This window comes from Malaclemys terrapin, chromosome 4 (genome assembly GCF_027887155.1).
Source record: "Malaclemys terrapin pileata isolate rMalTer1 chromosome 4, rMalTer1.hap1, whole genome shotgun sequence".
Classification (NCBI taxonomy): Eukaryota; Metazoa; Chordata; order Testudines; family Emydidae; genus Malaclemys; species Malaclemys terrapin.
Window position 1 is genome coordinate 79670890 of NC_071508.1, and position 13089 is coordinate 79683978.

Consider the following 13089-nt stretch of genomic DNA (forward strand, 5'->3'; position numbering starts at 1 on the left):
CCACACAACCCTCCTGTGTGCGAGGCAGGCATTACTATACCTATTTTGCAGATAGAGAAACAGATGCAGAGGTTATGGCCAAAGACCAACATTTTCAAACTTGGGCAGAAATAAAGCACTTAGAGTCATATTCAAGCATTGAAATTAGTCGCCTGATTTCCAGGTCTAAATACCTCCTGCTCCCACTGAAGTCAGGGGAAGCCTAACTTTAGGCTTTGAAAATGTTGCCTGATGTCACATAGTGAGTCAGCTGCAGAGTTGGGGTTAGAATTTAGGGGCTGCTGGCCCCCAACCCCATGCTCAGTTTACTAGATTACACTGCATTCCTTACTGCCTTCATACTTACTGAATGAGTATTCAGCCTGGAATCCAAGATACTGCAGGAAGTAGTCACTGTGGAACTGGACAAGCACTGAGTTTCCAGAGGAGATGAAGCCTGGAACTATGTCATTCGCACAGTATTTACCCTCAGAATGGGCTGTGGTTGTACCTCCATCGTAAATAACCAGGTAGTCATGTTGGCATTGAAACGAATCCTCCAGAAGGAAGGACAATATAGTCAATGATATCTGTCAGTGAGAGACAAGCAAAGTGGACATCTCCACTATGTTCTCAGTGCATCATTTCTGTGAATCATACAGCCATTAATGGCAGCCTGTTGAGATATTATTGTATGGGTTAGGGAGCCGGAAAACATTCAATTAATAATGAGCCAAATTCTCTGCAGGAGTAACCTGATGATTTATCCAATAACAAGCCGTTTAGGCAGAGCCTTTAGCATTTGTACAGGCCTAGCACAATGTGGGCACTACTGGAAATAACAATATTTAGATAGTCCCTTTCATCCCAAACTATACAAAGGGATCCCTTACACTCATCACTGATGGTGCACCATAGCAACTGCTTTCCACTGCACAACAGCTGTATATGTACAATTGTAATAGGAAAGGAGGGCAAATCCATATCCAATGGGTGAAGATATTTAGGTGACTAGAATGTAATTACTCAAGCTGAAACGTGGACAGGTCACCAATGCTAACCTTATGTGCACTAATCCTGTGGGGTTTTAATTCTACAGGACTGGCCAGTTTCTAAGAGTTTGGGCAGACGTGAGAGGACACTGTGGTAGGTTGGAGGAATGGAGCATCAGAGAAGTCTGAGAAGGTTTATTCAGAAGCCGTGATGAGGGATGAAAGATCAGAGAGAAGCAAAGAGCTGGGAGCTAGTTTAACATGGTTGTCATCCTTTGGCTCAGAGCCCTTAAGAGGTGATGCTTGTTTTCAAGATTTTAAGGCCTAATGGCCCAACTCTTACAAAATGTGCCATGGGATCTTTAGTAACCACAGGGGATCTGGACCTCAATGTTAAATTTTATCTGAAAGATGGCATCGCCATCCACAAAGCAAACACCATGCTGTGGCAACAGGTCAGTTCTGACTCAGAGGAGTGAAAGCTACTTACTGAGTCACCAACACCACTTCCACAGTATGGCCGCTCTTATGTTCTTATGTTCCTGCATTTTCCTGAGTTTTCCTTGGAGGTCTCCTATTCAAATATTAACTAGGCTCAGCGCTGTTTGCTTGTGAGACTTGATGGGCTCACACTGACAGGTGGTAAGTCAGCATGCTAATGTGTCCCGTTTGGAGACTGTAAGAACATAAGAACGGCCATACTGGATCAGATAAAGGGTCCATCTAGACCAGTATCCTGTCTTCCAACAGTGGCCAATGCCAGGTGCCCCAGAGGGAATGAACAGAACAGGTAATCATCAAGTGATCCATCCCCTGTCGCCCATTCCCAGCTTCTGGCAAACAGAGGCTAGGGACACCATCCCTGCCCATTCTGGCCAATAGCCATTGATGGACCTATCCTCCATGAACTTATCTAGTTATTTTTTGAGCCCTGTTATAGTCTTGGAGATAGAGATGTATGGATCTGCATTAATTTGGTTTACTATCTGGAAAATTCCAGCAATATTTCATTATATCTTGGTGAAATTGCCATTAACTCAACTCACTCACCCCTGTGTCAGGTTTCAGAGAAGCAGCCATGTTAGTCTGTATCCGCAAAAAGAATAGGAGTACTTGTGGCACCTTACAGACTAACAAATTTATGCTGAAATAAATTTGTAAGTCTCTAAGGTGCCACAAATACTCCTGTTCTTTTCAGCCCGGTGTGTCCTAGAAACACAAAAACATTAGTCTGGTTTGGCTTTACTTTAAAAAAGTAGATGATGTTTAAACAGGTCAGAAAATTCAAGCCTTCCTCCATTTGTTGCACTGGTAGGCAGGTGATGATCCCCTACCTGCAAAGTAGGTGCGGTTCCCCACAATTTTATTCATTTTCTTTGAAAAAGGCAAGTTCAAGAATGTTCTCTCTCAGTTCTGTGCCCACTGAAACCAACCCTCTTACACAGATATTTTAAATCCAGACAGGTTGCAGTAGAAAATGAACTTAAATCAGCTGGAGAAACTATCTGGAGAATTCTGCCTGTGTACCAACCAGGGTAGAAAAAGAGAGGGCAAGTTAGGGGTGGGGAGAGAAGGGGAAGGTAGGTGGCAGAAGGAGGTTCTGCTATGCCTCATTCTCCACCGGTGAAAGGCTTTCTGGGAGTAGTAAACCTAAAGGTGCCACTTTTGCAGCTTTAACTTGTGCCTGGATTGGGCAGAGAAGAACCAGGGGCAGCGCCAAGGTTCTCAGTGGGCACAGAGGAGAAGCATGCCCTTCCAGTTTGATAATTTGACATTCCAAACAGCTGCTGGATATTCTACTGAGCAGAATCCATTTGATTTGCCATTGCTTGTATCTCCAGGGCAGCCCTACAGCAGGTAACCTCAGCTCACCTTGGATCCTTCTGGTGCTATCATTATCCAGGCACAGTCTGTTAGCGGAGGATAATGAGAAGGATACAGTGGAGACTCAAATGTCCCATTCATGGCAGTAAAAGTCTTGCCACATTGCACTGGGAACAGAAAAGGGATTAAATGTACATGTGGACCCCCTTATACACAAACACACACAGATTCCCACGCAGAGATGTCCACGCAGACACATAACCCTATGCATACATTGACATGGATTATGCCTTACAAGGAGGCCTCCTTATGCCACTCTAGCAGTATAAAGAGGGGTTGAGCAGCCTGTACAAAATACACCCACTGAAGGACTTTTTTCCATCCCATTGTAATGGCGACGCCTTGCATCATCGTCACTTGAACATTTTTAATGTCATTTGTCTTGCGTTTGATTTAAAATAATCATCCACAGCGCTGAGGCATAAATGAAAGTTGTCAGACATGGTCTCAGATCTTATTGGGAGAGACTGGAGACTTACCAGAACTGTAAGAAGCCTTAAATTTGGGCAATGTGGTGCCATCACTGACCAACTCCACAAGCATCATGTTCCCAGAAGACACTACTGCGGGGAGCTGCTTTGGTCGACACAATTTGTTCAGAAAAACAGTGTCTCTCCTGCTGCCTCCATCGTAAACCAGAATATGGTTGGAAGCACAGTCTGAGGAGGACTGGATATATAAGGAATTAAACTGCAGGAAAATCTGGAGAAAAGATCATGAAAGGATTTACCAACACAGCTCCAACTCTTCCAACAGTTCACTCCTAGCAGCTGGGTTGATTTTATTATTAGTTCAATTGCTCAAGTAAAAGTATTTCATCTAAAATGTTTATCTCATAAGTTCAATTTTCATTTATAAGAGCTCCTGGAAACCAATTGCACAGTTAGCCTTCAACAGTCAGCAAAGAGCATTTCATTCCATAGCCACTTCTTACTTTGTTTGCTGGGATACGAATCAGCCATACAGAGTTGGTATTCTTTGGGTATGATGACCGGTAGATAGTAGAGGAAAAACTTCCAGTCAAATTAGAGAGCAAAGTACTATGGATCTCTGGGGATGGGGAGAATGAAAAGATCTTAATGATACTGGATGCACAGAAAAAGCAATAATAGAATTAAGTTCTCAGTATGATATACACACTCTTAATTTCCAGACAAAGTAATGAGTCTGATATGGAAACACATGTAAGGGAGGACAGTTTAATTTGACTTCTTACAAAGGGTTGGAATCCAGAAGGGAATGTCTCGTTCTGATTATCTATAACCACTAGGGGGCACGTTCACTCAACCTGTTGTAGCGTGGTAGAAATGACATCTCCATATGCTAGCCTGGTCCCACCCTGTTCCACTGGGAGGAGTCACCATGAGGCATGGTGGCCAGTAATGAAGCTGCAACACTTTATCAGGGTTTCCCTCTTGAGGAGGACAGCTTTAGTCGATGGCTGAGGCTACAACAGCTGTGGGATATTCTGGGGCTACAGAAAAGCCCTATTGATGAAGGCTACTGAATCAACGCATCCTTCGGCCAATCTGGCTGTACCACATTCTTAGCCTGGGCCAATCCCCAGCAGCTGTCTGCTGTTGCAGCCTCCCCCCAGCCATCAGTTGCCAAAGTCTTTACCCATACAAGTTGTTATGGGACCGAGGGTGGATTTGGGACTATGTATACTTTCCAGGGTGAATTCACTACTGTGCATGGGGCCAGCAAAAGGGCAGATATGCACCAGCTAAGCCTCCCATAAGCCCTATGTGCAGAGGTTTGCATACTGGCACTGGGGTGAATTTTACCTCTATATGCTATCCTCTATATTGGTGGTTCTCAACCTATTTACCACTGTGGGCTTCATATGCAGCTTTCTTTCTTTCTTTCTTTCTTTCTTTCTTTCTTTCTTTCTTTCTTTCTTTCTTTGTGTTCCATTCTATGCATGAAGTGGGCTGTAGCCCACGAAAGCTTACACTCAAATAAATTTGTTAGTCTCTAAGGTGCCACAAGTACTCCTGTTCTTTTTGCGGATACAGACTAACACGGCTGCTACTCTGAAACCTGTCATATGCAGCTCGTTATGTGGGATGCACCCACAGGATATATATACTACCTGTATGGCCCTGAGGATGTCACATGAGCTGCAACTATGTGCTGACTGGGCTTCAAGCAGCCTGCGTGTTGAGAACCACTGCTCTATATGCTTAAATTAATTAGTGTTGAGCAGGGGGCCTTTGATTTTTCCTTTGTTTGGCTGGTTATTCCAGAGGATCTTTCCTTCCATCCCAGTTCATCCTGGAACTTTTTCCAGAGGAACTACCTCTTGTCATTCCAGAAATGCCATCCATGTCCACAAATGGCTTTTAAAATGTGCATTACTGCACAGATATGTGCGAATGTCTGATCTCTACACGGGCTCTCCCTAACTGCCCAGCTGATTTGCAAAAACCAATATGATGAGCAATTACATTTTTTTAAATGATGCTCTATCATTTGGGTTTCACATTTCACCCATTTTTATCACAGATTGCAATCATCTTCTAGGGGAGTATATGCCAACTAATCCACAGATCTGCGCCATGAACTCACAGGCCTGGAATCTGTTGCATATTGATTGTATTGCTTCATTCAGAGACTGTACAAAATATATTTATTTTTAAATAAATAAAGCATGAGATCGTAGCACAAGAGTGGATTAAAATGAATAAGGAGTAATATTGGGCTTACTTACCACATTCATATAACTTATTGATTTTGGCCACATCTAGGTTACTCAGTCCAAACCTCTGTCCAATGGGCACTGTGCTATCAGGGAATGGTGTAATGGTTGCCTTTCCAGATGTATTGGAGAAAGCAAATCTGTAGTGATATGAAGAATAACAACTTAGAAGTTCACTGAGTTTTTCCATTGTTTTACCTTCAAAACTCTGCAGAGTTATTTAATTTGGACTATTTTTGAGTGTAATATTATGAAAAATATACTTTTAAATTAAACATTGCCTTTTTATATTTACTGTTCAGATGCTACTAACCAATCAGTGTTTGATAATACAATATCAACCTAACCTCATTCTCTTACCTGTGATAGTGCATCACGGAGGAATAGTCATACTTGAGGCCCAGGTTATTAGCTCTGGTTGGCTTAAAGTGATAAAAATCACCTGTCAGTTACAATACATCATGTTTTAAAAGGTGAATCATAGTCCAGTAACAAACTAAATCAGCACAGCAACAATTTCTACTTCTACATCAAATCAACATAGCATCCTTCACACTTTGCAGTAAGAGACAATCACATACTGAAATGAAAAGGTAATATGCTTTAGATCTATGGTTACAGTCATCTACATTTGTGTATCTGGCATTATATGTGCAACCCACTAGTCAGTACTGTATGTGATTTGCATCCACCTCTGTGCCCATATTGTCTGTTGCCTGGGCACAGATGGGGTGTGTAACACACTCTGACCTGTGGGTTACCTAAACTCTCTTCATATTCATATTGAATGGGGAAGGATGGCCAGGAAGTTAAGGCACTGGCTTGGGACTCGAGATATAGGGGAACAATTCCTAGTTCTGCCACAGAATTCCTGTATGCTATTTAATTACCCTGTGCCTCAGTTTCTCATCTGTAAAATAAGAATAATAGCACTTCACTACCTCACAACACAGGCAGCAGTTTCTTCCTTTCCCTGGGGGTGCTCAACCCCCGTTTAACCCCAGGGCCCACTCCCACTCCACCCTTTCCTGCCCCCATGCCACTCCACCCCCGCCCCATATCCTCCTGCCTAGTTCCGCCCCCTTCCCCGAGAGCACGCCCTGTCCCCACTCCTCCCCCATCCCTCCCAGCACCTCCTGCACTCCATGGAACAGCTAATCTGTGGCGGGTGGGAGGCGCTAGGAGGGAAGGGGAGGAGTTGATCAGTGGGCCACCGCCGGGTCAGAGGTGCTGGGGTGGCTGGAGGGGAGCTGGCTGCCCCTGGGTACTAAGCACCCACTAATTTTTTTCCAGGGGTGCTCCAGCACCCACAGAGTCAGGGCCTATGCCTCAAGGGTGTTGTGGGGCTAATCATATTTCTTTGCCTCTCATGGTGTTAATGGAGGGATGATACTATGGTGATGGTGGCCATATAAATAAATAGAATAAAGAATGCCAAGAAATTACAGGGCAGTGCTTCTATTTTCAAACACAGAGTTGAAGAGCTAGGTAAATCCATATTCAAATGATCATCAAGATGAGACATTTACAAACTGTTTTTTTACTTTTTGCACCTTTTTCTGAGCACTTAATGGGGAGGCCAGCTCTACACTCTTGCACAGTCAGCCCCTGATAGTGGGGAATTTACTTTGAGGAAAAGTTACAAGGTTCAGAACGTAATACTTTAGGCCTCGGAACAGTTGAGTTAGTATCATTTCTCTCTCTCTCTCGGTCAAACTAGTTCAAGTATATAATATGGTACATACCTGGACTAATGTACTGCCATGCAATCACTACATATTTGTCCCTGTCGTTCCTGTTCTGTTCATGCAGCATCCCCAGTGCATGGTTTAGTTCATGCTGAATGATTCCTTTCCTCATGCAACCCCCTTTGTGCACCGACACCACCTGGGAGCCCCCAACCTTTCCAAAGTAAGACCAGCAGCTAGAGAATAAGAGAATATCATTCAGAATTTGCTGATGAAACCCAAAGGCTGGTGCTAACCCTAACTGCAATCCACAGCTGACTGGTTCAGGGGCTGTTGCTGCAGAAATAATCACCTGTGCTGGCTAGCAAAATCCTTCTGTTCCTGGGGGAGTTTTTGGTTTTTTTAATTCTTGCCCAGTGATTGGACTTTTCAGCCAACATTAGTGTGCACTTTGAGCTGGTTTGTAGCTATAATTTTACTCTTGAACAGAATCCATAGAAGAAAGAAATTGTTAAAAACCCTTCAAAATGTGTGAGCTGTGAACAGCATGTGGAAAGTGCAGTACCTGTCACAGTTACTAAGCCAAGCTAGGAACGCTCACCTCCAGAGAGATAGGTAAAAATCCCACTTTAGATTACAAGTGAAAACAAGTCTGTTAAAGTTTCTACCTGCTTCACTAACCAATTCACTGGCTGTCTCTACTCAAGAAGGGCCAGGTCTATGCTTGCTTTGAGTCAGGAATAGTAACTTGATCCAAAGTCCATTGAAGTTAATGGGAGTCTGTAGGGATCAGATTCTGTTATAACATCAGGGGTGCTGGAGGGCAGAAGTGAGGTACTTTGGTTGCATTGGGGTGTAAGCATGAAAGGAATAGCAGAAGGTGCCATATGTCAAGATACATGGCCTATGGGCTAAGCTGATGTGGAGAGATAGGACTGGAATATCAGGGGGGCTGCAGATCAAGACTGAGGTGCATCAACAATGTCAGGAAGGTCTAATTGCTTAATGCCTATTCTATCTGCTCTCGATCAAGCCAATGAGTAGTCCCTCAAGTCTAGGAGTACTCATTTTACTCACAATTAGTTTTATAAATCAAAAAGCAACAGACTCAGTGCACCGGGACCTACCCATCCTTAGGAGAAATATATATATAGTCAGTTTCCGTTGTGCGGTCTACAAAGTGAATACAAGTCAAGGTCTCGTATTCTTGGATGGCACCAACAATCAGAGCTTTCTCCTCATGAGCTGGGGGAGGAATAGATATAGTGCTTAGTTAATATAAACTGGAGTCATTAGCACACCTCTGTGTGTGTGTGAGACAGAGAGAGAGAGAGATGCTTTAGGGTAGCAATAGCCTAGTTCTCTGGCACTAACAACTTGCCAGAAGCCATAGGGCTGCACCTCATTAACAAATATATTTACATAAATGAACAAACATTCTAGCTGCAATGGTGAAATAGGGGCCTGATCCTGAAAGTGCTCTGCACACAAGGCTCCCGTTGACTCCAATGGGACTCCCTATGCACAGCACTGGCAACATCAGGCTCTAAGGCAAGATCTTTAGAGCATCATAGCCGAGACCCTGACTTAAGAAGGAGCTATGGATTTGAGACCATAGAGCCCTGGGTGGCAAAGTTCCATCACACATGGTGGTGGTGTGGGAGCAGCAGCTCACCCCAAGGGTCTATCTGCCTTATCTCCAACTGACCTGTTTCTCACTTGGCTCCTATTGTCTAACAGCAAGTACAGGAAACTAGGCACCAATCAGCTAGCTCAGCACAAAGATCCAGTAGTGTTGGAGTGTTCGTATGCCCATGTGGGAGGCCACAGGAAGGAACTGGGAAACCTCCTTCTCCCTGTGGTCAAATGGGACAGGGGAAAAGGAATTGCTGAGACCCAACTCTAACACCTAGGATGGGGGAAGCCCTCTAAAGGAGGAAGAATGGTAAGAGCTGGAGGGAAAGTTGTGTCCCATCGTTGGCCTTCTGGCATCCAGGGAAGTGGAAACCTTAGGAGGGTAACAGCGGGGCAGTTGTGTGTGAAGTAAAGCCCACACAAGCTACTGCATATGTTGTCTTAAGAGGCCAGCTTCAGAGCCCAATTGCTACATGTGGCATTAGGAGTGATCTACAGAAAAGATAAGTTTGTGCAGAGGAGTCAGGATGAAGGAGAAAAATCTACCTACTACACACTCACCAACATCTGGCCAAGGGGAAGAGGCTGGGAGAAAGTCTTCCTCAGGAGGTCCCTACAGATTTTTGGTGGATGTGTACTGGAGGCGGGGTGGCCTGAAAGCCTGATTGACCCATGCCCTATTAAAGCTTAATCCACCTCTGGCTGGGAGGAAGGGCATCTCTTGGCTCTCTCCTCTACTCCGTGCCCACAAGCGTTGGCCTGGCATCTGGAAAGGAGAGGACTTTCACCTCCCTATCTCTCTTCTTTTTCCCTCTTTCTCCTCCTCCCCTTCGCCTCTTGGCTGATGGGAGGGAGAGATTGTTGCCTTTTTTCTCTTCTCTCCTGTGGGTGTGTGGGGTGTGGGGATGAGGTGTGGGAAGGGGGAGGAAGTATTCCAGTGATTCATTCTATCCTATGGGAAGGTGTTTGACAGAGCCAGCAGAACATTAATTAGTGCAACTCTTAATGCAGCCGCATCATTGTGCTGAACGTTCCATGCTGAAATACAAGTCCCATGCTCTCAATAGCTCTTCATGGGCAGAAAAAACTGGCCTGGGAGGCTGCTAGTTGGCAACTCCTCACCCATGTTAGCAATGTTAGAATGAAATCTTACTGTAGGAAGAAGAGATAACATAGGGGATGATGACGAGTCCATTCGATGATTTGGGCCAAAAGCACCAGTTAAATGGACAAACTATGGCATTGCGATGTCTTTTTGGGGTAATGTCACCTTCATATAAACGGGTTTTGCTGCCTGTGTAGATGAAAAAAATAACTGTTACTGTCAGTTAAAAAATACTTAAAAACAGAACCGTGGGTATCCTACTGTACATATAGTGACTGAAGTTCCACCAAGGGCCTTGTTCTGCCAATGTGAGAACAGATCACAGGTGATTCCGAATGTCACGAGAACCCACTAACAGAGCTTCAGCCTTGCAGTCTGTACAGTTTGGGTGTATTTTCATAGGATTAGAAGTAGGAATAGGCCTGACCCTATACCCCAATTCAGAACACCTTTGAAGTCTGGGAAGTCCATGTCCGAAATCAGGCATGCATCCTAGCTTCACGGCTCAGGCTGATCTCTAATTATAAGATTCTGAAGTTTAAATTAAAAATGACATTGACTTCAGATCTCGTAACTAGCAGTGTTTGAAACCCAGTAACTATGAATGACCCCAAAAATTCAAGCCCAAACCACTTAGTTTCATATTTGGATCCAAAAATATTCAATGCCAGAGGTTTTGCCCCATTTCATAGCTAAACAGAGTATCACTTGGGTTCAATTGAAATGGAGCCCCTTTTATGCTTGCAAGATTTGTGAACCTGAGCAAACTTTTCAATTACTCTGGTCCGAGTTTCCATTTTGCAACAAAACCTGGAACCAGATTACTTCCTTGTGGTTTGGGGATTTTGCTGATATTTCACGTAGCTATACTTACAGCACTGGGAGCAAGGTGTGCACACCCAAGGCCAAAAAGAAGGAGAAATCTGAGAACAAAGAGTTCTGTATAATACAATGTAATTTAAACAAACTGAGTCATACTTTCAATACAAGGTTCTGCTTTCCAGGGATTTTTCCTAGTCCTGCTAAATTTATAAAGGATAGCTCATGTAAAGAATCATAAGAAACATATTCACTGGATTTTGTTTTAAATTGATTACCTTTATTGGATTTTAAAATTAAACTAAAAATGGATTCTTCCTCACTCTCTGGGAAGGCAACTCCTGCAAGAGATATCAAGGATGTGAAACTTTTTATGCTTGAACAGTGTGAGAAAGTGGATTATAAAAATACAGCACCCGGGTACCTGGCATGTTCTTCTCAATGTCGGGGGAAATTCTGACCCTACTGAAGTAAATGGGAATTTTGCCATTGATTTCAATGGGGCCAGAATTATATCCTTTATGTGATGCTGTAACAGTATAAAAGGCAAATCTATTGTAACTGTGTTCTTTCTTATCGCAATTATCCTTGTCCTCCCTCCCACGCTCCTTCCTATTGTTAATTAAACTCACTTGTTTTTAGTCCTAAATTAATTATAAACTCACTGGGGTAGGGACTCTTTAGTATGCCTTTGGACAGTTCTCAGAACAAAGGGACCCTGATCCCGACTCAGACCTTTCGGTACTACTACAATACAAATGATAAGTCCAAAAGCAGTTTATGATTATTCAGAACGGAAGGTGCTATGTAATTAGACTGATATAATTAGATAGTGAGGACCTGACTCTCCACTGTCTTGAACTTTGTGTCATCATTTATACCTGAGCAAAGTGGGTGTAAAATGCTCCCAAATCTGAATTTTGCACTCATGCTGGTGGTAGCATTTTTCACCCATTTTGCACTCAATTTGTAGAAGTGTAAATGGGGCTAGAGGATCACAGTGGAGATCAGGTCCTAATAACCCTTGTTAGCCAATCATTTGCCCTTTCTTAAAACCCATTTTATATGATCTCCCTCAAAAATGGCCTCATTTGTAAATACCCTAATCATATAATATAGACATTTCAAAAATATTGTGCGCAATAGTGTAATACCACATAATTCTTTCAGTGTTCTGAGGACAAATGGCTCTAGCTTACAGTTCAAGATGTCCTCATATGCTCCCTGATGTCAATTATAACCTTTCATCTTATGTGGATTGTATATTAGTTTCCCACATGCACTAAACAACTTGCCTCAGTTAAAGCTGTTCTTAGAAAACTCAATTAAGATTAAAAAGTAATTGCAAAAGAAGTAAAGCTGCTATTTGAAGTTCACAATAAAGCAAAGTGCTTTCAGTCTGGAGCAGAGAGGAAGGATGACAAGAACAGCTCTAGAAACTAATGGCAAAGTGGTCTAACTTCATACCAAGGGAGTCCTAATAACGGAGCGTTAATAATGGACATTAGGAGAGAATATTTTCTATTTAAGAAGCAATAAATAACAGGGTGCAACACAAGTACCATTTAGGAATATTTGTAACCTGAAGCAGTAAGATATGCCAAGCTCTTTGCATGTATGTACTTTAAATTTAAATGATTTCAGCTCAGTAAGAAGGCTGGTACATTCCTGGTTTTTTGATTACAGTAATTTTCTAGTATTGTATAAATCACACTTACCTTCATAGCTTTGTTCAGTGTTCACCTGCAAGAAAAATACATTTTTTTTCACATGCCAGTTCTGTCAGAAATGTAACACATCTGGAAAAAGGAAAACTGAAAAGAATAAAAAAATTCAGATTAATTAAAAATAATTGTCCCAACTTATTTCCTAGCATGTTAAAAGGATAGAGGGTGGGAAAGGTATCCCAGCCATCCAGCAAAGAGATAAAAATCACATACAAGAAACAAATCTGTGAATGGCTCTTCTGTTTTACTCTCACCTGGATAGGGAAGCTTACACTGAAATAAAAGTGAGATGCAAAAAGGGCTAGTTGAATTTTCAAGTCCATCCTCAACCTCTGAAAACTTCTCTGTAATAGTGACTATGACTCACAGTTCTGGAGATATCTGTTTAAACTCTTTGGTACCTTGCTGTGCCTCTACCAGATTATGACTATTCATGCAAGAAGAAGGTGTGGCCAATCTGTTGCCAGAAACAGAGAATTAGAGAAACAATGGACTTTAAAACAAACATGAGAGATCTCTGGAGAAAGGTGTCCAGAGTCTTATCACAAATGACAGTGTC

The 13089-nt window shown here is 42.8% G+C and overlaps 1 protein-coding gene across 1 annotated transcript; it reads right to left on the bottom strand.

Moving 5' to 3' along the window:
• Positions 1 to 308: 308 nt before the first annotated feature.
• Positions 309 to 12853, bottom strand: LOC128836148 (hatching enzyme 1.2-like). Its single transcript, XM_054026166.1, has 12 exons — positions 12785 to 12853; positions 12522 to 12546; positions 11082 to 11144; positions 10033 to 10173; positions 8372 to 8489; positions 7302 to 7480; positions 5917 to 5998; positions 5569 to 5696; positions 3790 to 3905; positions 3335 to 3557; positions 2844 to 2962; positions 309 to 569 (listed from the first exon to the last, which is right to left on the bottom strand). Exons 1-12 carry the CDS (start codon positions 12851 to 12853, stop codon positions 309 to 311), a joined length of 1524 nt encoding a protein of 507 aa, XP_053882141.1.
• Between the last annotated feature and the right edge of the window lie 236 nt (positions 12854 to 13089).